Source organism: Corvus kubaryi, unplaced genomic scaffold (genome assembly GCF_017639235.1).
Source record: "Corvus kubaryi isolate FWS band 111438036 unplaced genomic scaffold, C.kubaryi_AGA036_p1.0 37249, whole genome shotgun sequence".
In the NCBI taxonomy this organism is placed as follows: domain Eukaryota; kingdom Metazoa; phylum Chordata; class Aves; order Passeriformes; family Corvidae; genus Corvus; species Corvus kubaryi.
In genome coordinates, this window is record NW_024581072.1 from 112638 (window position 1) to 135260 (window position 22623).

The window sequence follows — 22623 nt, forward strand, 5'->3', positions numbered from 1 at the left end:
TTAATTGGAGAATTAACCCTGCTATGCAAATGAACCAAACCTATAAAAGAGTGAAGAACTCGTGACCTGGGGTCCATCTTGGGGTCCATTTTGAGAATAGCTTCAGGCTCCCCAGGGTGTACTTTTGAGGGCTTTTCAAATAAATGCCTACTTTTATTCCCTTATTCCTGTCCAGTCTCTGTTTCTGGAAGGCCTCTCAAGGCATCACTTTGAAGGTGAGTGAAACATGTCAGTTAAAATGCCAGGGAAATAAGTGTGACAGGTATTCACAAATTTGAATGAGGGTATGAGTTTAAAATATTTTCCGTTGGGAAACAGGAGTGGTAACCAATGACAAAAAAAAGAAAAATTAAAGGCAAGGGAATTTTGTAATGCTTCTGGTGTTTCTGTGGAATATGATACAGTAAACATCTATAAAGTATATAGTGACTGTATTGTGTAAAACCCAGGATACTGAATTGGCCCATCCACTGCTTTACCATAGACTGTGTCAGAATCAGGACCAAGAACAGTAAATGATAGCATATTGGAAGAAAAAAAAAAAAAGAATAATAAGTATTAATAAGAGTTCTGGGGTGTCTTTTACTAAAAATAAAAAGCTTTGTGGGCTGACACATGCAATTACCTCACAATGACATGCAATTTACGTTCCATGCTCAATAATTCATCACTGGTTCAAATGCCTATCAATGTGCCTATGTACTCAAAATTGTTTGTTGATCCCTTCCTCTGCCGAATATGAATTATTGCTTACATACAGAAATAATTATTTAACTGAACAACTCTGACTGCATCTTCTGAATTGCAAGAAGTCTTAAAGTATTATATTTGACTTTTTTTTTGCAACAGGTGATAATATAAAATGCAATAGGAGGAAATTTTTCGAGAACATCAGGAATTTTCTAGAAATGGGTAGGAATAGTAGGATCCATACAGTAAGTATCATTTTTTTTTACAAGCACACAGTTCTATCTGCCATTATTTTAAAGCAAATAATAAAATCTAGACTAGCCTCTGTAATTATTTTGCTTTTTGCTGGCCAAAAGGAGCACCCACTGATAAGCTGTTTTGGTTTGAGGTTTTCTGGGGGTTTTTTTAATGAAGGTATGTTGCTTTGAAAGGTACGTGTTTGCCAGAGTATAATAGAAGAAGAGTAATTATGAGATAAGATAATACTGCTCCAATTCTCTCAGGACTGATTCATATAGCTGAAGACTCTGGGACACTGCCTAACATGTTAGAGTCTGTTTTGATTTAGAGAATTGCCTTTACAATTTAAAAAAAATATATAACATAAAACAATCAAAATGCAGGCAACAACAAGACTTTTTCCAAACTTGTGTTAAGATTTAAAACTTTATTTTGAATCTTTAGAACATCACCACAAACATGGAAACTACTAAACACAAATTACTTCATATCCAGTTTTAAAACAAAATATTTGCTAAAGAAATTGTAACACATTTTCATGGCAACAATATACCTTAATATTTCATATCTACATATAAAAGTCATGCTTTTTAAAGATTAATTTTGGCTAGATTGCATTTTCTGGATGCTAAAATTCACTGTAGACCTTACATGTTTTAAGTATTTTGTATATACATTTTAAACAGGTTATTATAGTGATACCACATTTCCAAATAAAACACAAAATGTAATAAAGCTTTATATTTTCTTTAGCCACCTTTTTTTTTATATTAAAAAAAATAATTCTATATGTAATAGCAAAACAAACGCTTTAAACCAGCTCACGTATATGTTAAGATACATAAAATCTAATAGTATAAACTAAGATGGCAAGGCAAGGGTATAAAATATGCTCTCTTTTGAGTCTGTGGTCCTTGAATTATATTGCTTCTGTTCTGGCCTTGCTTTGATACATGCAAGTCCATGAAATACTTCATGGCTTATTATGTGGCAGGTGACGAGTCAACTGGGAACTAAAGGAAATGGTCCTCAAGCCTAATATTGGCAGCTACTTTTTTTATTTCCATCTTTGCTGTACAATTATTCTAATCTTGCTATGAGGCACATTCAAAAAAATGTCCAGGGCTAAATTTCAGCCTGTAATATCTTTGCAGTTGGTACTTTTTAAGTAATTAAGATCCCCTATATTGTACTTCTGCAAGATATTTTACGATGCAAATAATTCCTCCAGTTAAAGCAATAATGTTAAAAGGTTGTATATATAGATCTTTTTTTCTCTTTGAGATTCTATCATAATTCTATGCTGGCTGCTAAGGCATGTGCCACACATGATGACCTTTGGCACCGGTGTGTTAGCATCTGAGGGCAACCTCTCTACTTTTGACCTCTATATGTGACTCATTATGCCTTAAGGTTGATCATTCTTCTGATTTTCTGGCTTCATCCATGGAATCCAATGCTGTGACTTTGAGTATCATCAGCCATTTTTTTTACAGAGTCGATGTACAAACATTTATAAAAGTCTTACTAAACATAGTGCTTTTAAGTGTTTTGCATCCCTGATCTGGAAATACCTTTTGATATATTGACAGACTGTCAAGAAAGATGCACTTGGCTGTAGAAGTCAAACCAGGCTTCTTTAAGTGTTTCAGGAACTACTTAAGAATGTGAAGAGACAATCTGACAAAACACAGAGTGAGCACTGGACTGTGACAGAGGAGATCTGCTTTTGTTCCTGGGTCTGCCACTATCTTGCTGGACAATCTACGTGCAGTTGTTTCCTCTCTGTGCCTCACTTTCACCACCTGAGAAGTTAAGATAATGATGTTGTCATTTTTGCAAAGTGCTTTGAGATTTATGGAGAAAGAGTATTGTGTAAGAGCCTGGAATTTACTGTTAATGAAGAGCATTAGCTTTTTGCATGCTCTTTCCAGTCTTCTCTTCTAATGCAATGAAGTAAACACAAAAAAAATTGTCTCTTTGAAATCAGTAGGAGTTTCACACTTGATTCTACTGGTGCCAGAATTTCTTCTGACTGAATGATAGAAGTTGTGCTCCTTTCTAGACAGCGCTAGTAGCAATTCGTATGTATACTCTTACTCTACCTCTGAAACGTCTGCACATTTCTTACAAAACTGGAAGGTAAGAAAGCAATAACTCTGAAAGGAACAAGGTAGCAATTTTTAATGCAAAAACTGCATTTGAGCATTCCCTAGAAGATATTTATAATGCACTAGCATGCAGGCTAATAATATTAGTGCTCAACTTCATTTTCCCATGTTTCTTGACATAAACATTTACTAAAAATATGGTAGGCTCTTTTTGTTCGTTCAAAGCAGTTCCTAAGGTACAAATTGTGACTTACACAATTTTAATGTATTCTTTAAAAATTTTATGTGCTCATTTTATCTTAGATGGCCTTTGTTATCACTAGGATACATACTTCAGTCATTCATATTCGTTTTTAAAAAAGCTTTGTAGGGACATCCAGGACAGCTCACATTTTTTACTCTTTTCCACTTTCAAAGGTTTTGAGAAGAGCAGTTTCCCCTGACAGGATGTTTTAAGTAATGTGTTTTCTATTCTGAACTTTGTATTGCATTATAACACAGTCCTGACTGCAACTCTTAATATGCCAGATCCTAAAGTGCTTATCCCAGAAAACCTCCTTTTAGAGACTCTTGTGGGCACTAACTTCAGATATATATTTGGTTCTATAAATAGTCACAGCAGTTCAAATCATGAGTTTAAATGGCAAATATAAAATACTTCAGACAATATAAAGGCAATAGATCTCATAGTGCAGGAACATAAACCCTTCTAATTGGAATACAGTAATGTAAAGAAGTATCACTGAACTAATCTGATAATTTGAATAAAAACTTTGTATACTACGCCAACCCCTCTCCAAGGGTACCACCAGTTCAAAAGACATTACATTCATACACTAACCACACCATGTGTTCATTTAACCAGCAGCAGCATTACAGCTGAGTCTCTCCCACAGAGGCTTTTGTAGGGGACTCCGCAGTCAGTTCTCCCTGGGGAAGCTTTCTGGTTTTATATGTAACCCATTCTATCTGGCATTCTCCTCAAAGAAATGTCTGTTCTGAAATATATTTGAGCCAGAAACTCAGGTCATTCTTGAAGCAATGAGTCCAGAAAACATGATCTCCAGCTCTCTTACAGGGACTGGCTTTTGCACAACCTTCAGTTAAAACACTGCATCACACTAGAAAGAAGTATCATGCTGGTGGGGTAGAGGTAATATCTATTCCTTTTGACTGATATCCCCACGCTTCCTTTTACTGTGCAATAGTTCTATTATTCAGCTGGTCCAAGACTATCTTATGCACACTCTCCAACCAGTCAATAATGAAAATGGCACAGAATTGTTTATCCACAGCATTCTTGAAGGAAATGATTAACACCATCCAGCATGCATTTGTATGTTCTAGGTTTCTTCACAACTATGTCTTTGTTTTTCTTCTGATATTATACATAGCTTTCTCTTGCAATTATATGCAAATGGAGATAATACTAAATTGATTTTCCAAGTTTTTCATATTATGTGAATGATGAAAATTCTTTATTTTTGTAAATTACAAAATAAGGTATTCTGGGAAATCTTTTGTTTTCTTCCTGGTTTACTTTAATTGATTGCGAGAGTACTCATATTTTTATTTTTCAGGGGTTTTATAGCAATCACAGTACCTCGTTTTTTAAATTTCCAATTGTTTCTTTTAAAACAGATACTGATAAATAGGATCTTGCGTGGTTGTTTTCTGTGTATGGGTTTTACATGCGTATTTTCAGATGACACTTCATAGCTGACTTCTGACAGTGCAATTTCACATCACCACACATTTGCCTTTCAGCTTCTCCTTCCTTTTCTGTTGCTTGCTTTTTTTGCCATCAATTTGCAAACTCACAGTCCTGCGTTTCTCCAAGTTTAGCAATTCTTGGAATAACTCTTTCACATTGTGGTTCGTCTTGGCAGAGGTCTCCATGAAGGCACATTTCCACTTCTTAGCCATGGCTTCTCCGTCACTGCTTTCTACCTCTCGATTTTGGTTCTCATCATTTTTGTTCCCCACCAACATTATTGGAATGCTTTCTATGTCTCCTTTAATCTGACATATTTGTTCGTAGATTGGCTTGAGCTCCTCCAAGGACTGTCGGCTGGTGATAGAGTAAACCAAAATAAAACCATGTCCTTTAGAAATAGAGAGACGTTGCATGGCTGGGAATTGATGGCTCCCTGTAGTGTCAGTTATCTGCAAAGTGCATATGCTCTTATCACAGCTGATCACCTGCCGATAGGTGTCTTCAATGGTAGGGATGTAGCTCTCTCTGAAAGTGCCCTTCACAAATCTCAAGACCAAAGAACTTTTGCCCACTCCTCCAGCTCCAAACACAACTACCCTATAATCATTGCTTTGCTCAGGCATGCTTCTCCGTGTGCCACTTGCTCAGCTAGGGCAGAAAACCTAGGAGAGAAAACAACAAGAACAAGAAGACAGACATTAGTACAGGTACATGTGTAGAGTGCATGCTGTGGTATCTTTCCCAATAAGAGAAATAAACATGATGTAAATGATGGCATACTAGTTGTAGTAGTTTAAGAAGTCTTGCAGGGGGTTACAGAATGATTTATTTCAGTAGTAAATTTAGGGTTCGCAATCCAGTCTGGACTGGTAACAAAAGACCATCTTCATCACTTCATGGCTGATTTTAAAATACCTCATGTGTTTCAGTATTCTTCCTACTGGACTAAAATTCACAGAACTAAAGTGTTGCATCTGGAAATTTCAACAAGGCCAAGGCCCGAACAAACTGTAGAAAGGGAATTACTCTTCTGTATCTAAAATAGGTCTAAAATAATAGTTGAAACAGATCACTGTACAGGTGTATGTTAGTCAATTACTCTGAATATTCCAGTTCTTCAGTAGTTAAGGAATTTATCTCCACTACAACTGGACTACAGTTCTGAGTGGCAACTAAGATATATTTGTAGACTATTCAGCAACAGCACCTACTGAGCTTTGTTTTTAACTCCATGGGAATGTGTGTCCCATTTCAGTCTGTTTTGCCACTGGCATTTCGGGTCAAAGAGTACATTTTGATAAACTCAGATTGTTCACGTTCAGTCTGCCTTTTCATTCCAATATTTGTCTTGCAGCAGAGGATATTTGACACGAGACTGGCTGTACTTAGCAGAGAGGTTCTGCAGACGTATTCATAACATTTGTAGTGACTTGTGTTGCCAAGGTTGGCAAGTGCATATGTCAAAGTTCACAAAATTCTGTGATTCCTGCAGTCAGTTCCCTTTGACAAAACCCACTATATAGTAGGACCACAAATATTGATGAAATTGTTAAATAATGGAAATGGTAAAAGTTTTCACATGTTCGCAAGCTGTAGCTGTTTTAAAATTCATTGAAGTAAAAGCGAAGATGAATTTGTGCTTGCATCAGTAGCAGCTCAATGGGTACACAGCACATACAAGCCTTTTTATATTTAGTGAGATTTAAGCAAATAAACACTAAAAAATTGAACACTAAAAATTGAAGAGAGCATAGGATATTGTTACTTTTCAGGCCAAATCTAGATATATAAGGGATACACATGGAAAAAACTGCAAAATTTGCTGCATCTGTGCTTGTTCTGAAGGAAATGGGCAGGTTTTATAGGGAACTTTGCCCAAGTGCCTTAATGGCACCAAGTGATTAAATTTGCCTGTTTCAATTTTGCAGTAGCAGTAGCAGTAAATCCAGAACAACCCAAAGAATTTCTTTCCTTTTGAAAGAAAGCCTTCAAGTTATTTCTTCAATGCAGCAGAAGGAGTGACTGCATTGCAGGGAGTGATTTTAAGTTACCTTTTACCTGTCCAGCAGCAGGACAATACTGATGCCATAGAGGTATGGCTGTTACTGGAACCGCCCATGCCCTCATCCCAGTTGCAAGCTCATGCCAAATTTTCTTTTTCTGCATTTTGATGCTGTTGCTCTTTGTGCCAGTTAGGCTTAAGCTAAGGCAATGCATGCTGCACTAATGTCTACAATTTGTTATTCAGACATATCCTGATGTTGTTATCCTTCTTGTCCAGGGCACCCTACAGCGTCCTCATTTTAATGTCTGAGTAAGCTGAAAACATCTGTCTTTACATAATATGTCGGGTGAAAGGGTTGTACTTCCTCATCTGCCATACCATAGGCAGAATAACCAGTGCAACTGGGGATGGTGATCCTGAGGCAAAGTGCAGGGCTGCCGCAGCTCTGTTTACCCAGCCTGGCTTCAGGCAGAAGGCAGCTTCACCCCTTCCATCTCTCCTGTGCTACATTCACTGTCACTCTGAGAGGCTTGTTTAAATATAGGAAAGATTGATAAATAAGAGTGTTCATCCTGAGGCAATGAAGCAAAATTGTTTTTCTGACAGCAGAATTCAAGGACTGGAAAGGAAAAGTAGCCTCAGAAAAAACACTTATGTGTGTGTTTATAGAAGAGGTAAAACCCTCTGAGGAACAGAGAAAATGAGTGAGCAGCTCATGATGTTACGAAAGAAAGGAAAAAGAGTAGCTGCAAAAAAATGAGGAGAAAGAAGAGGAAGTTTCCTTCAGCATAATGCTGTTCCATTCAGAATAAACCTGTATATAAGAGCTGCAGACATGCAAATTCTGAACAGTCGTAGAGCTTATAGTAGTGGATGACTGCACAGAATGAGCTACCATAAGAATTGTAGTTTAATAATTTCTTGTGAGTAAAAAGGCAAGAGAGCAAAATCTGTGAATTCCACCTCAGAAGCAGCTTAAGCACTGCACAATCATATTATATATAGCCTACGAACTGCAGGACTAGGGGAAAAAATGCACTATGTACATTTTTTACTAAGAAAATCGGCGAAATATGGAGTAAAGAAATAAAATTTTAAAAGCTAGCTGAGTGCACTCCTGCTCTATTACACTGCATACTTGAAACATACTCAGAAATCTTCAAGAAAACTGACACAGATGGTAGCCCAAAAGATCGACGAAATTGAAATGGGGCACTTAATGCCCTGAATTACTAAGCATACAGAAAAATTCTAAGGGATCTTGAAACAGCATACTAACAGTCTTCAAAACATAGCAAATTGTTGCAAAGATGGAGAGTGTAGTGGAAAAAAAAAAGAGTTCATGAGCATACATTGTAGAAGAGATTCACATTAGACAATAGGAAAACTTCACAGTGGTAAGAATAGCAGACCTATTGTGTAGGAAGGTTTTGCAGATATTCTTTAGAAATTACCATAGTATCAAAGGGTAATTCCAGCTGGAAGGGACCTGAGTAGGTTTCTGGTCCAGACTGCTTATCACAGCTGGGTCAGCCATGAGAACAGAGAAGGTTGTTCTGTCATGTACAGATATGAAAATCTCCAATCTTTCACATTGTCTCTCTGGGAAACATGCTCCAATGCAAAATTATCATCAGGATGATTTTTTTTTTCCCTTTATATCTTATCTAAATTACTCTCTCAACTCATACCTGTTGTCTCTCCTGCCAGCATCCATTGTTGTGAAACGTGTGACTCCACCTTTTTGATGGCTTTTTTACTGTAGGTGTTGAGGGATACACTTTGCTGTCCCTTGAACTGTGCATTCCCCAGGCTGAACTGGCGCTGGTCCCTCAGCCTGCAGAGCAGGACAGCGCCGCAGCTCTGGACACCTCGGAGCCCTCATCAGCACTTGCTCCAGTTCATCCATGTGTTTCCCCTACTGGGGGTGCCCAAACCGGACGAACTACATTGCTGATGTCCCGTGAGTGCTGAGCAGAGGGGGATTATCACCTCCCTCAGCCGGCTGGCCATGCTGGCCATGCTCCTGTTCGTACAGACCAGGGCACGGGGCGGCTTTGCTGCCACCAGGGCACTGCTGGCCATGACCAGGTCACTGCCCAGTACAGCCCCCGGACCATCTCCACAGAGCTGTTTCTTCCCAGCCTGGGTGACTGCAGAGGAGCAGCAACCTTAGTAACTGTTTGGTCTGTCAGTCCTAAAGATCCTCAGTTTTGCCAAAATAAAAATTACAGATTTTTCTGAATTCATCCTGCTTCGGAACTAAAAGAAAGAACACAACTCATTCAAGTCTTTATGATCACACTGGGTAAAAAATTGCCCGAATGTTTTTTATCTTTTTTTTTTGTGTTCTCTGTGTGGATCTGGCCAGAGAATCTTGTACAGTGACAATCATTCTGTATGAATGTGGTGCACTTGAACATGAGTGTTCATTTGTTAATGCTTACTAATGTTTCTTTGTCTTAAAATGTGTTAACTGAGACATACAGGAGAACAAAATAAAGTATGGCATTATTTCATCAGCTTATGGCATTCTGGCCAGTAAGGGTATGGAAAAATTAACTTGAAAGAAGTCTGACTTTTTAGATGTACAAGATCATTTCTGATTCAGAAAACCAGTCTGTTTCATAATTCGCACAGAAAAAATAGCTGCTTTTTACATGTTAGAATGGACTTATTCTGTAACGAAGGTTCATTTGCTGCCTTTGCTTTCACAAACTACTTCTGTGAAAGTATCTATCATCCTCTAAAGTGTCAGTTTATCAACACTATCCCTACTTGAAAAGCCAAATCACTTTTCATAACATACCCTTCATTTTGAATTGTCAGATTGCACAGTTCAGCAGACCAGTGAGTCTGTACCTCTGCTGACTTATCTCTGTTTTCTGCAGATGCTCTGATAGCACAAGGCTGGAGTTGCTCTAGTTCAGCTGCTGCAGGTGAGCTTGATGGGCTATTCAGTGGGGCAAACCACTGCCTCCAGTTCAAACTCAGCTGCAGACTTTTATGTTAGTCTTCATGCTTTCCCTAGTTATTTCTGACATGCCAGGTGAAAGAATTGAAGGGTTTTTCTGACAGAAGGATAAGGTTCAAGGTCTGAGTAATTGTGACATAAAATCACTTATTTTATTATGTAGTGGGAAAAAAAATGCATTTTAAATGTTTAAGTAAGGTGCCTCGTTACAGATTATGCTCTTCATAGTTTAAACTCTTAATGTTCTTTGGCTGACTAATTAATTACATCTGGGTATATTAGAATTTACTAAATCAGTGTCACTGATCCTGTACTTAGCCACTGGATCTCCACACTTCTCTTTTATCTTTAACTGGGATTTTTTATAGTCTAACTTTTCTATCAATTGTATTTATGACTTGCCTGTCATGTTTGTATTTAAGCTATAGATAGCATAGGCAAAAGGTATACGAAGGCTGAAAAATACCTTCTGAAAACTAATCTACTTGAATATCTACCCACAGAGTAACATGAGATTAGAATCTCACAGCTGGTGAGCTCTTCCAATTTATGCTTGAAAATGGGCACAGAAAAAAAAACCCTATCTCCAATGTTTCCAGTCTTGGGTTTTGTTGCAGCAGTTTTCACCATTTTTATATTGTTAGACTACCATGAAATGTCACAAGTTGTAAGTTTAGTTGATATATTTTACTAGATTGTGTCTTTTAGTGTAGCATTCATTTTACAAAACAGTATGATGTTACCTTTGTTTTCTGGAGTCAGAGGCTTTGACTGCACCTTAACTGATCCAGTTTCTTGAGGTCTTATGATGTCCTACTGAGATGTCATTCTGATATGAAATTCAACAATTTTCAGATGCTGTATATTAATTTCCTGAAAGCTCTTTTTCCTCAGGTAAAACCATCTCATGTCACTCATGGGTTTGTTTTTTTTTTTAACTCTAAGGCAATGTCTCTGTTGATATTGTCATTGTTATTGTGAAAAACCAATAAAGTACAAGCAATGCACGTAGTTCAAAATCTTGCCTCAATTTAAATTAACAGTCCATGAGGCTATCCAGTGGTGACACCACTATACAAAGATACAGGGTACAAGGTGAAGAATGTAGCTATAGATGAGATGGATTTCAACATGGCTGTCAGATTAATGTCCATTTCCCAATATCAAAGGCCAAAAATGTCACATTATTTATATAAAAGAAATCAAGAGAGATCTGCAAGTAACTTTTTCTCAATTTGCTGATAAACAGACATTTCTCAGGGAGTATTTTCACCATACCTACTAATGCACTTTAAGAATGGGGACTCTTCTGCTTCCAGTGCCTTCATCTTTTAATGTAAGACTTGCTTTCTCATTCCATTTCTTTGCTTGTATTCTTTGGTCTTTTCAAGTCAGTGGAAAGTTGGACACAGTGGAAGACCAAATGATAACTGGCAAGACAGCTTTTTCTTACAACATGAGGTTCTAGACCATATGGAAAGAAGGTTTTTATTCTCATGTGGAACAAAATGTTCTTTGAAAGTCTGCTTCTTGATGATCAGCTAGTGTAAATCATGATTTTTTTTTTCACTGCATAGATGCAGTAGCAGTTTTCATTTGTGTTGTTCTCAACTATAGTTGGAAAGAAAAGCATTTATAGCTTTTCTCTCCAGTTATAGAAAGATGACCGGAGAGATTTCATTAGGGAATGGCATCTTCTGCAGAAAAAAAAATATTGTGTCAAAAACCTGCTGCTTTTCTCTGACACATTGTCCTTTTTGCAAAATTTGCTTGATTATCTGAAAGGGACAACATCGGACATTTTTCTTATTCAATATACTCATAGAAACCAAAAATTCAAACTACAAGTTCAATTTTTTTAAACTGAAACAGATTTCATTTTAGAGCTAGGTTCCCTACAATGTTGAAAATGTTTGAATTGGCATGGAAAATTAATAATTTAGAATCTTTAAAATGAAATTAACTTTACAAAATCATTCAGAGAGGTTCCCTAAGAGGTTTTATTGGTTTCCTTCATGCTCCTGGCCTAAAATAGAAGGGAAATAGAAAGGACAGGAGGCTTTTAGATCAATTCGTTGTAGTTTTTTTCTGTATTTACAGAAAGAGACTATTGTCCAAAGAACATTTGTATGTAAAGGAGAGAGAATCCACCCTCTATGCTGTCCGGCCATCACAGGTGCTGTGTTCTGCTTTAGCAAACTGTCATATTGTCGTCAACAATATGACTTATGTTGAAATCTCATTCCCAAAACAATGCCTTTTCAAAATTGTTTGAAACCCCATGGAACCCTTGGTAAAAGAAAAAAAAGTCCCACATGCATAGTTGTCACTGTAAGAAAATCTTTACTAGTTCTTTGGCTAACATACGGCCAGCAGATGTTGTGGCAGAAATAGTTTTGCTAGGCAGGAAAGAACTGGAAAAAGAAAGGGGAGATAAGTAGGCATGCTTCCTGTAGGAACAACAGACAGCAAAGGGTTTTTGGAACTACGCTTAACTAAAGAGGCATTGCTTGTTGAAGAAGGCAGTACTGATGGCAGAAGAATGAATGACACAGAAGGATCTATTGATTCCCTTCCCTGCCGAGGGTTCATGTGCAGAAAATGCAGAAGGTGCTGGACCTGATCCAACAAAGAGCTTTATACATTGGCATACACTGAAATTGTTTGCTCTGTTGTTTCCTGAGAGCTTTCAGAACTAACCCTTTAGTAACAGATATGTACTAATGAACCATTACTGTAAAACAAGATTCAGCTTCATTGAAAACACTTACCATGTAGAAAAACCCCACCTTACTTTCGTTTAGCATCAGAAATATTATGCTAAATTTATCCAGGATGGACACGTGAATACACTTACCACATGAAAAAACCCTTACTTTCATGCAGAAAAAGAAATACTATGCTAAGCTTATCCAGGGTGGACAGGTGTCCAATTGGTTGTCACTTTCTATTTAGTGGATTGGTTAATCTTAAAACTAAAGAGAATTTAATGACAGTTCCTGTCTAAATTCAGGCTTTGTTTTAAGCGTTTTAGATACTTCATTGATTCATCTATTTGAGCGTTTTGGTAAACCAGTGTCTTAATCTTTAAGTGCTTATCGTCAAAACTGAGAGAGAAACTACTCAGAAACCTTTCCGTATGTGTAGTTAGGTATTCATTAATGCACACATAGAAATAAAAATGTCAAAATAACAGCATTGTATTCAGCTCTCTTTGAAACTGATTTTTTTAAGTTTTCTTCCCAACTTAACTAACCAAATACTGTAGTTTTTCCTCAATTTTCAGTAGATTTAGTTTAACTGAGTAAAGATGGAAAGATCAACTTACAACATTGTATGTTTGTCTATCAACAAGTAGGACATAATGCCATTGGACAGAGCAGTATGATTATAAACTGGAATTTGCCACTCATACAAATGCAGGATCAGAGACTCAGCATGAATTTTCAGCCCCTCTGGTTTCTAATAGTAGAATCATTTTTGGTATTGAGCAATGACTTTACATGTTGCAGTGAACTTCTGCTTCTCCAGATGTACACTGGAAAAAATGGGTTCTGAGTTATGGATAATGGTATTATTTTTAAGTTTTCCTGAATGGAAAAGTACAAAGCACTAAAAAACGAAAACAAAAAACAAAAACAAAACCAAACCAAACCAAAACAAAAACAAAAACAAAAACAAGAAAGAACATTTCCCAAGAAATCATTTTACTTTAGAGGTTGTAAATGATTCTATATATTGTGAGAGTCATGATAAAATTCCCAGCATAGGCAACAAGCTATTTCCATGTAAATATATCTATTTACACAGAAGAATAGTGAATTCATGGAAGACTGTTTTCCACTCAGCAGAGGAAACTCTGAAGACAGGTGGTCATTTTGCCTTTCACTGTCGTTCTCTATTCCATAGCGTTAATTTGAGACTACGTATGTAAATCTTCTGTAGAAGCAAAATTATTAAAGGTTAAGTGCTTGTGACTTCCTGTGCTATAACACCTGTAATTAATTTTCCTTGCTTGGCTGGGAAGGACAGCTAGATTGCTATCCTGACCACTGAAATATTTCTGATGGTCTTATACAGCCCAAATAATAGTGGCTTAAACAGAACATTTTGCCACTGGTTTGTTGGCAATAAGTTAGGAATAGGTTAATGCAGTGGGTTTCAGGACCCAAAATGATCCCTGACAATTAAATGAAAAAATGTAATACCATCATTGATATGCTTCCAGACACTAGTAAAAAGCCTGTTCTTCCACTGAAATTTTTCTGCAAATCAGAGTGCTTTGAAAAACAGTAATTAAATTTTAAGTGTGGGGTACAATATAATAATAGCAGCTTTCTGATAGTTTATAAATGTTCATCACCCCAACTTCCAATACTTTCAGTTCTGAAGACAGGTAGGTTTAGCCTTAAGAGTAGTTTTTTCTGGACTCATGTTTCTTTTCCTTGTAGCATTAAACAAAATTATAAAAATTATATCCTGAAGAATAAAAAATACCGATTAACACATGATAGCATTGTAAGATTTGTGTGTACAGATGGGGAAAGTGGTAATGTTATTTATTTGGGTTAACCACAATATTTTATAGCTATTGATAGTAGCTAGTATTTGATGATTCAAATAATTAAATCTTTCAGAAGAGATAAAAGTTGTCAGCTTAAATTTTCAGGGAAGAATATAAAATAAACAAGAAAAAATAAAAAAGGGCAAATGTTCTTTTCTTAGCTTCAGATTAATTTTAAGTAAGAGCTACTGGGCATTTTGGGAAGGAAACAGCTGCAGCCCAGGAATGGATTTGCCCTTTTCATACCCTTTCTTTAATATGTACATATTTTGAATGAGGACATTAAAAGGCTGACATAACTTCACTTTTAAGACATCTTTTCAGATGCAACTGAAACCAATTTCATTACCTGCAGTCAGGCTGATGCTGACTGGATTTTCCTGCCATAGCATTTTGCAGACCTGCATAGCCAGAGAGACTAATTTTAATCTAAACAAATTTAGATAGAGAAGCTTAACTTTCAGCTTAAAGTTATTTTCTCAAGAGGAGGTGCTCATGAACTCAGTGTGAGTCAAAAGTGCATTTATCACAGACTTGACACACATTTTTTCACATTTTGCTCTTGTCTTTCTTTGATACCCATCTCAAAAATTATTCTGTTATCAATATTTTCCGGTTGAAAAATAATGAATATTTGTTTTCTCAAAAAGGCAAGTTAGAGCACTCTGTTTCAAGTAATATATACAGCTGCATTGACACTCAGGGAGTCTTTTCCACTTCTCTTCCAGCAGTAGAGTGAGATAATTTAATGCACGTTTAATTTTAATGTCACAATAAGAATGCAGTGCAAGTATCTGTTTGCTGATACTTGGAAATATTCGTATGTAAAGTAAAAATACCAAATGGAAAAGAAAATCTCCAGAAATATTTTTTCATGGTATATTTTTGGAAATTTCTCATCTTAAAGGGAAATTAATATTGCTAATATCCGTGTTTTACAAAATTGTCATTTTTTGTCCTCTACTTAATATTGATTATTGCTCAATTAGTCTTAGTAATAAAAAATATTAAGGGGTAATTCACAAACATTTGGAATCAGTCTAGATACCAAACCAAATGTCCCACAATGAATACTGTTTCAGCTTACGTGTACAAATGTCCTGATACTCACTCAAAATGTGTGAGATGGAACATTTAAATGCAGCTTATTACATATTACAGAAGAGTTACTGAGGAACACTGTGAATTGGATACAATCCAATGCAGTGTATAAATCAAAACCATTAAAAAAAGAAGAAAAGGTTAAGTTTATAAACATAAGGAATGAGAGAAAAAGGGATTATGGAATTGAATGCAGTCTTTCCACAGGAGCATCTTTGAACCAGAGTATTGTTTATTGCACATTTATTTTTAAAAATTAATATTGGGAGCCATAGCACATACTCTGTCATAATGAAAGTCTAAGTCTGATTTTTCACACATGATGCTCTACATGGGCAGCTGTGTTGGCTAACATAAGAGAAAGCCAGAAAAGAAAGTTATCAGGTGATCCTCAAAGGAAACTAGAAACAGTGCTGGTACTGACTTCAGGAACAGCAGTATCAGTTTATATATAGTCTGCTATTTTTATTGGTACTACAGAGACTGCAGTGCTAGTGTAATATAAGCATGACCACTTGGCCAGAAGGAGCCTCTGAACTCCAATCAACTTCCAAGGAGCTCTGCTCTGCACTGTGAAAAAGGGGTATTATTCAGCCTGAGGTTCATCAGGGCTGGTGAGTCTGCTGGTGTAAACACTAGTGCAGCACAGTGCAGATATATGCTTTCATCTGACTATGTGAGTTATGTGGAAAACTGTATTTCCAAACATCTTGACTCACTTGCAAAGGGACTCTCTAGTGCAGACAACTTCCAGAGAAAAGTAAAAATGGTATTTAGTACTGAAAGACACTTTCTGGATTATCAAATCCAATGCCTTGCCCTTGCAGGCAACCATTCCACATAATCCCTTCTATCAAGCTACAACTAAAAAGCATTTAAGATGTTTTCTATATATTACTTCAATCAGAATGTAATTTAAGGACCTTGGTGCTCTAATGGTTTGAAATCTTCCAGTCTGAGTGTATTCACAGCCCATTTATACCAATTCTTCTCTCTTACCAGAGAGAAATAGCTGTACATCACGCTCATGCCTCCAGATCCATGGGACCATTGATTTGCAGCTGTGTACTATAACTTGCTCCATGTTTGTATGGTTCTTCATCCAAGAGCTGCAGAAATGTAGTGTGTGGTGTGTGAGAGAGCACGAAGCTTGGGGGAAGACCATATTTCATAGCTCCAGAACAATGGCACAAAACCCATTCTGCATTAATTGGGATCTACTGCATTTAGTAAGGACAGATGGACCCCAGAGAGCAGCTCCTGAGCATAACTGAAGTCCATTAGCCAGAAAAGTAAAAAAGGGAGGGGGGCAAGACAAAATAGTCTTTTTTATCCAGAATTAAAAATGCTGAGACCTGCAAACATTCTAGATAAGGGTAAACTATAAAGCTTGGCAAAGGTACAACAGCAATCAGTTTCATCAGCTTTGTTTACCTCTAAATGTATGTGGGTGTACATAGCTGTACACAGCTTACATAGCTGTATGTGTGTGCATCTATAAACAGGCATATATGTGTTCACCTACTAGGTACTCATGAAAACAGGACATTCAGAAAATTCTTTAAAATTAAAATACATCCAAATTTGTAGCTCCATTCTGTGCTCACCCTTCTGTGGCTGACTGGTGCAGCAAACAGCATCCCACATTTTATGGGGAAGATAAAAAGACAGAAGGTGTTATCAAATCTGAATTCAGCAGCTCTCAGGCACTTGAGATGGTCTTTCATGATTTATTTTCTTTCATTCAGTTGGGAGACGGACAATCTACTGAAAAAAAAATTCCTGCCTGTCAGTGGGATGCTGCAAAGTTGTATCTGTCTCAGAGAAAGAAACACCTTTTGTTATTTTATTCAGACTCCACATTTTTGCATTCTTCTATCAGTTAAGTTAAAATGTAGCTTTCATTTAAAAAACCAAAAATATTAATCTCTCCTTAAGCCACTGCAGTGGCAGCACTATAAACTAGGGCAAAATTCAGCACATTGAGTTTTAATGAAAGAAAGCTTGGAAAAAAGGTCATTACTAGCATCCCAGCACACAGAAAAATGATACTGTTAACTGGCCAGTTTGCCTATGACCAGCGTCTGACTTCCTTGCCAGCCTCAGTTTACAGCATGCCATGTTCTCTGCCTAAGCTATTAGCTTAGAGTAAATCTTGCAGTTGTAACTCATGCAAAACTCTATCGACTTCAGAGAAAATTTTGCCCGAGTGAGCACTGTGGATTTTGGTTGAAGAAAATGAAGACCTCTAATCTCAGTGCAAAGCTATGCCTATTGTACAAGATAGTATAGAAAAACAGTGGAAAAGAATTTACCTGTGTAGGAACAGAAAGCTTCAAATGCTCTTCAGTTTCTGCCTGTCATTGCACCAGCTCTTCTCCCGCTCTGTCCTGGGCTCCCTCCACCAGAAAGGAGCCCCTGTCTTAATCAAGGGGGCTGCAGCCTCCCTTTGCGCCCGGTGTTGGCTGCTGCCCGTCCTCTGCTCCCGCGGCTCCGCTCCCCTCCCGCCTGCTCCCAGTACCTGGGTCGCGGATAATGCTCTTGTTGGCTGGATCGCAGCCTCTCTCTTTCTGCTTTTACGGACAGACTGACTCCAGCCTCTGCTAGTGCTACTGCCTAAATGGCGACTGCAAAGCTCATCTAAGCTTTTAACTGCCACCTACTGAATAGTTGTGGAATACATATATGTATAGGTATATATACATATAAGCTGTAATTTTCTGGTTTTCTCAACCAATGTAGTAGATTTTTACAATTAGTCTCTAAAGCCTCCAAACATCCTATAGTTTATCATTTAAAGCTGTAGATAACATTAAACTGTGCTCACAATTCTCCCTTTCTTTCAGCACTGAAACAGAGAACAGGCCTGTCTCTTTAACTTAAAAAAGCTTACAAAGCCTTTGGTGAGGCTAATCCCCAGGGCAAAAACCAGCACAGCCCTATTCAGATCAATGGAGCTGTGCTGATTTTTATTAGTTGGGAATTTAATTCCTTAGGTCTCATATTTATTCACAATAAAAAAAAAAAAAAACAAAAAAACAAAAAACCAAAAAAAACCAAAAAAAAAAAAAAAAAACAAAACCAAAAAAACACCCAAACAAACCAGTAGAAAGAAAAATGTGCCTTAAAAAATAGCTTTTGTACAGCATAGCCCCTCAGAATTTCACTCATCTGAAACAGATTAGATTTTTTTTTTCCTGACAGCAGTGTAAAACAGGATTCCTGAGGTTTATAGACAAACATAAATTAAGAGGTTTTCTCCACTTTTAATGGTGGGTTGGTTTGGTTTTCTTTTTGGTGAAAAATCCAAAGGCAGAATCCAGTGTCTCCTTCAGCTCTTTATTTTTCTAGCAGCTCCTAGTGCTTTTTTTTCTAGGCTAGAAGTGGGGTCCAGTGAAGGTGTTTGAACTGCCACTGCAGAAAGGAAGCCTAAGTACAGGGTCTCTCTATGAATCTGTGTGTATCCCCAGGGACAGTGTGTGGAGCCTGAGGTTTGCTCAGCTGGTTAGAACACAGTGCTTTAAACACCAGGGTTGTGGGTTCAATCCCACAATAAGTATGTTAAAAGTTCCTTGTGGGTCCCTTCCAGCTGAGGATATTCTGTGGTCTGTGAGATGCTACCTTTATAACCAAATAGCAGGAGTATGCAGGATGGTGGCTCCTCTAAGCCAGCTGCTAACATGTAGCTGAGTGACATAAAAGGCCTCTATGCCAGTCTTGAGGAGCACTGCCCTGTGGAGGACTGGTGGCACCCAGCACCTGTCACAGCAGCAAGGAAACACTTCTGTTTTTATGCCTGCTGTGACTGACCAGTTGAGCAGCTAGCTCCTTACAGCTGGTATGACAGTTTTTAAATGGCACCTTTGATGGCATTTAAAATATATTTTGTTTGCTTTTTAAAAATGGGTTTGTTTTGATTGCTTTTATGAAAGATTCATTTATTGTGTTAACACTTTTGTTGAACCCAGAAATGAAGATGTTTCTCCTCTACGTGTGTGTCTTACAGGGCATATGTATATTAGGATACATAATGCAAAATATGGCCTGAGGAAATAATTTGCATTAGTGTGCGGTTCTGCTACAGATTAATCCTGAGCCCTGTTTCCACAGGCTCCCAGGCAGCAAGCTGTGGATCAAACCGTGTGCTGCAGGCCTGCTCCTAGAGCCTGACAGCAAAGCCCTGCCTTTGGCATTGTCACCATTTCTCAGTGATATCTTAATCCTGTGTGCATGGAGAATTAGCTAATTAATATCTCAACATGAAAAAATTGTGTAATAAATTAAAAATGGTAGTATAATTACTGCAACACAGCAAAGGTCAAGTTATAACATTTATAATATTGCTCAGGGATTTAGCCTGTGATTTTTCCTGATTCTGCCCTATGGTAGCATGGGTTCAGAATTCAGACCCATTTATTCAAGAAATCAAAATGCTCTTGTATTTACAAAGAATATGGCTTCTGGGCAATTTTCAAAGGTTAACAGATCTCAGTCCTCAGTGAGTGCATCCTTATTGTGGGTACAGCTTTCCATTTTCCTTAAAAACAGTGGAAGCATCTGTAGAATTTTAGAGTCATGACTTGCCACAACTTTCACTCACTCAGTTCATATTGCAAGTCTGGGAAAATCTAGTTCTTATACCGTATTCCAACAGGATGGATGTTCAAACTTTAGAAAACACACTTTTTCAAAAGGCTGATTCTTTCCAAGACTGAATTTATTTGAAATAAAAGTATAAATATATCCTGTCTTCATTCTTTCCCTACCTGTCCAAGGAACTGAAATTTTTCATGTACAGGTTGCAGATATGCACCTGACTGAGAAACAAAAGGTTCATTTCTACAGCTTCCACCCAGGCTCTATCCCACCAAAACCACCATGAGATTTTTCTGATCAGAAGCACAGTACTGAATTGTCATGCTATAATTCACTGTAAAGGAGTCTTTTGTGGGATTTCCCTGACTATCTCTGCTGAAAACTAACATGGCAGTTCCTACCCTCAGCAATGGTTTTGTAACATTTCTGCTTTAAATGGCACTGTTCAGGTGTGCCAGGCAAGACAGACTGCCAAAATCTCAGGCATGCCTCACCTAATGATAGTATTCACACGTGGTCCCAGCAGAGGATCCCACAGAACTAAACCCAGGTCAGTCCCACACAGGCCAGCAGAGGCACAGCTGGGCAAATATTTTCCTACCCTAAGCTGCAGGGAGGATGATGCTGATGCATGGGAACATGGGGCAGAATGGACAGGATCTGTGTGTGGTGAAGATCTTCCCTTCTCCCAGTGGCACCACAGAGCTCCACTCTACAAAACATCTACCAGTGTACATCATCTGTTACTGCACAGAAGGGAAAGTGCAGAAGGCAAGGACACAAAGCCCTACCAGAGCATCTCTGTTCAAGCTTCCCTCACAAAGAAAATCTTAGGCAAGCTACGTGATTGTCAGGTTTCTGTGCTGCATCCGAGCTAGAGAGGGCATTTAAGGAACAAGAGATCTGCTTAGTTAGCAAAATAGGGGCTGCCTAAAGCTTGAATGCACATTTAGCACAAACCTGCATGAGCATTGAAAGTACAGCTTTTGAGTCAAAATGCAATCCATGGCCTATATACAGCATATGAAAATGAGAAAGTCTTCAGTTTGCCTGGAAAAGTTTAAGATGTAAAACTGTGGCTCACATTTAAAGGTTTTCTCTCTGCAAGGCCGAACAAAATCTTGACAAAGAGAAGCCAGCAGAGAGCAAGAACTAAGCTCAGTTTTGTCTGTTCTGGGATGGTTTTCCTCCTGTTAACCTCTGTTTCTCTGGAATGCTTTCACTAAACCACAACCTGGCTAAAATATAACCCTCTTCTCTTACATGTTTGGAAAGTTAATGTCTTAGCTATGCAATGTCATAAAGAAATTTAGTTCTTTCTTCCAGCTATCCTTCAGAATGGAAAATGTAAATGTATATAAAAATGTAAATTTATAATAGTACTTTGGTATCTTCCTACACTGTGTTTAGTTGTACTAAAAATTAGCTAATCTGTTGTCTACATCATCAGTATGGAGGACACTGTAAAAGATCTTAGCATCAGAAATATTTACAGGAGTTTTTTTCCAACAGGAAGAAATTGGTCTTCAGAAAAAAAATATTATTAAGAGAGATTCTCCAGGACAGCTGATTGTCAGCAGTGGATCTTTTAATTTCCTGAAGTAATTAGATTCCTGCCCCATGATTATGATATGGTAGCAGCTACAGGACAGTTTATCATAAAGACCGTATTTTGTATTTGTGCACTATGTCTGAATACTAGGCAACTTCCACCATTTTGTAAATGAAGCATAAAATTGTCATGGTATTTTTAGTGCCTGCATACTGCTTAGAACCTGGAAAACTCAAAAAAAAAAATATAGCAATCAAGTAACTACTGCATATAATTTAAAAAATATAGTTATTATATTATTTACTGTACTTTTGCAATTCGGCTAAGTGCATCATAGACAATTTACAATGCACTGGAGCAGGTGACTACCTCTGGTAGAATTACATCTTACGTATAAATCAAATGTGATTAAAACATATGTAAGTATATCAAGCTGTAAGTGGTCTACACCCAAACCATGAGATGATGGGACCAAATTCTTCCTGGGTGTAATTGAGGTTCTCATTTACTGAGGGGACTCCAGATTACTTCTTGATTTGATTGGATTAGAAAAATGGGTCCTTACCCAATATGTTCAAATAGCAAAGTTTCACCTGACAACCAGTGTTGCTCTGTGTTGTGGAGAAAGCACTGGAGAAAGCTTCTGGAGGGGGCATCTTGCGCTGTAGTATTTTCAGGCCCTGTGGGCAGATAGATAAGTACTGCTTTTGCTAGCTGTGGACTTTTAGCTCTTTTTTTTTTTTTTTTTTTGGCAAGGAAACTTTGTGTTGCACACGAAAGTTACACAGAAATTAAAAAAAAATATTGTTGCAATAAAATCCTGCCTAGCTCTTAGCTTGCAATAAAAGTAAGCAGCTAGTACAACTAAATCACAAGACATGTCATTCTTTACAGACAGTAGATGAAATTGGTAGTTTGGAGAAAGTACTATCAGATTCCACAGAGTACCATTTTCTTCTCCACTAGTTTTCAGTGGATTTCAGCCCAGTCTTTCTCACTCACACCTCAATAGGATGAATACAGTTGCCTTTAAACACCTTTTTGACTTGCAATCTCCATTACTGGCTGTACTA

At 37.5% G+C, this 22623-nt stretch overlaps 1 protein-coding gene across 1 annotated transcript; it reads right to left on the bottom strand.

The window, feature by feature from the left end:
- Positions 1 to 1337: 1337 nt before the first annotated feature.
- On the bottom strand, positions 1338 to 18169 carry DIRAS2 (DIRAS family GTPase 2). The gene is made up of 2 exons (XM_042023387.1): positions 17718 to 18169; positions 1338 to 5420 (listed from the first exon to the last, which is right to left on the bottom strand). Exon 2 carries the CDS (start codon positions 5379 to 5381, stop codon positions 4782 to 4784), a length of 600 nt encoding a protein of 199 aa, XP_041879321.1. The 5' UTR covers positions 5382 to 5420; positions 17718 to 18169; the 3' UTR covers positions 1338 to 4781.
- Between the last annotated feature and the right edge of the window lie 4454 nt (positions 18170 to 22623).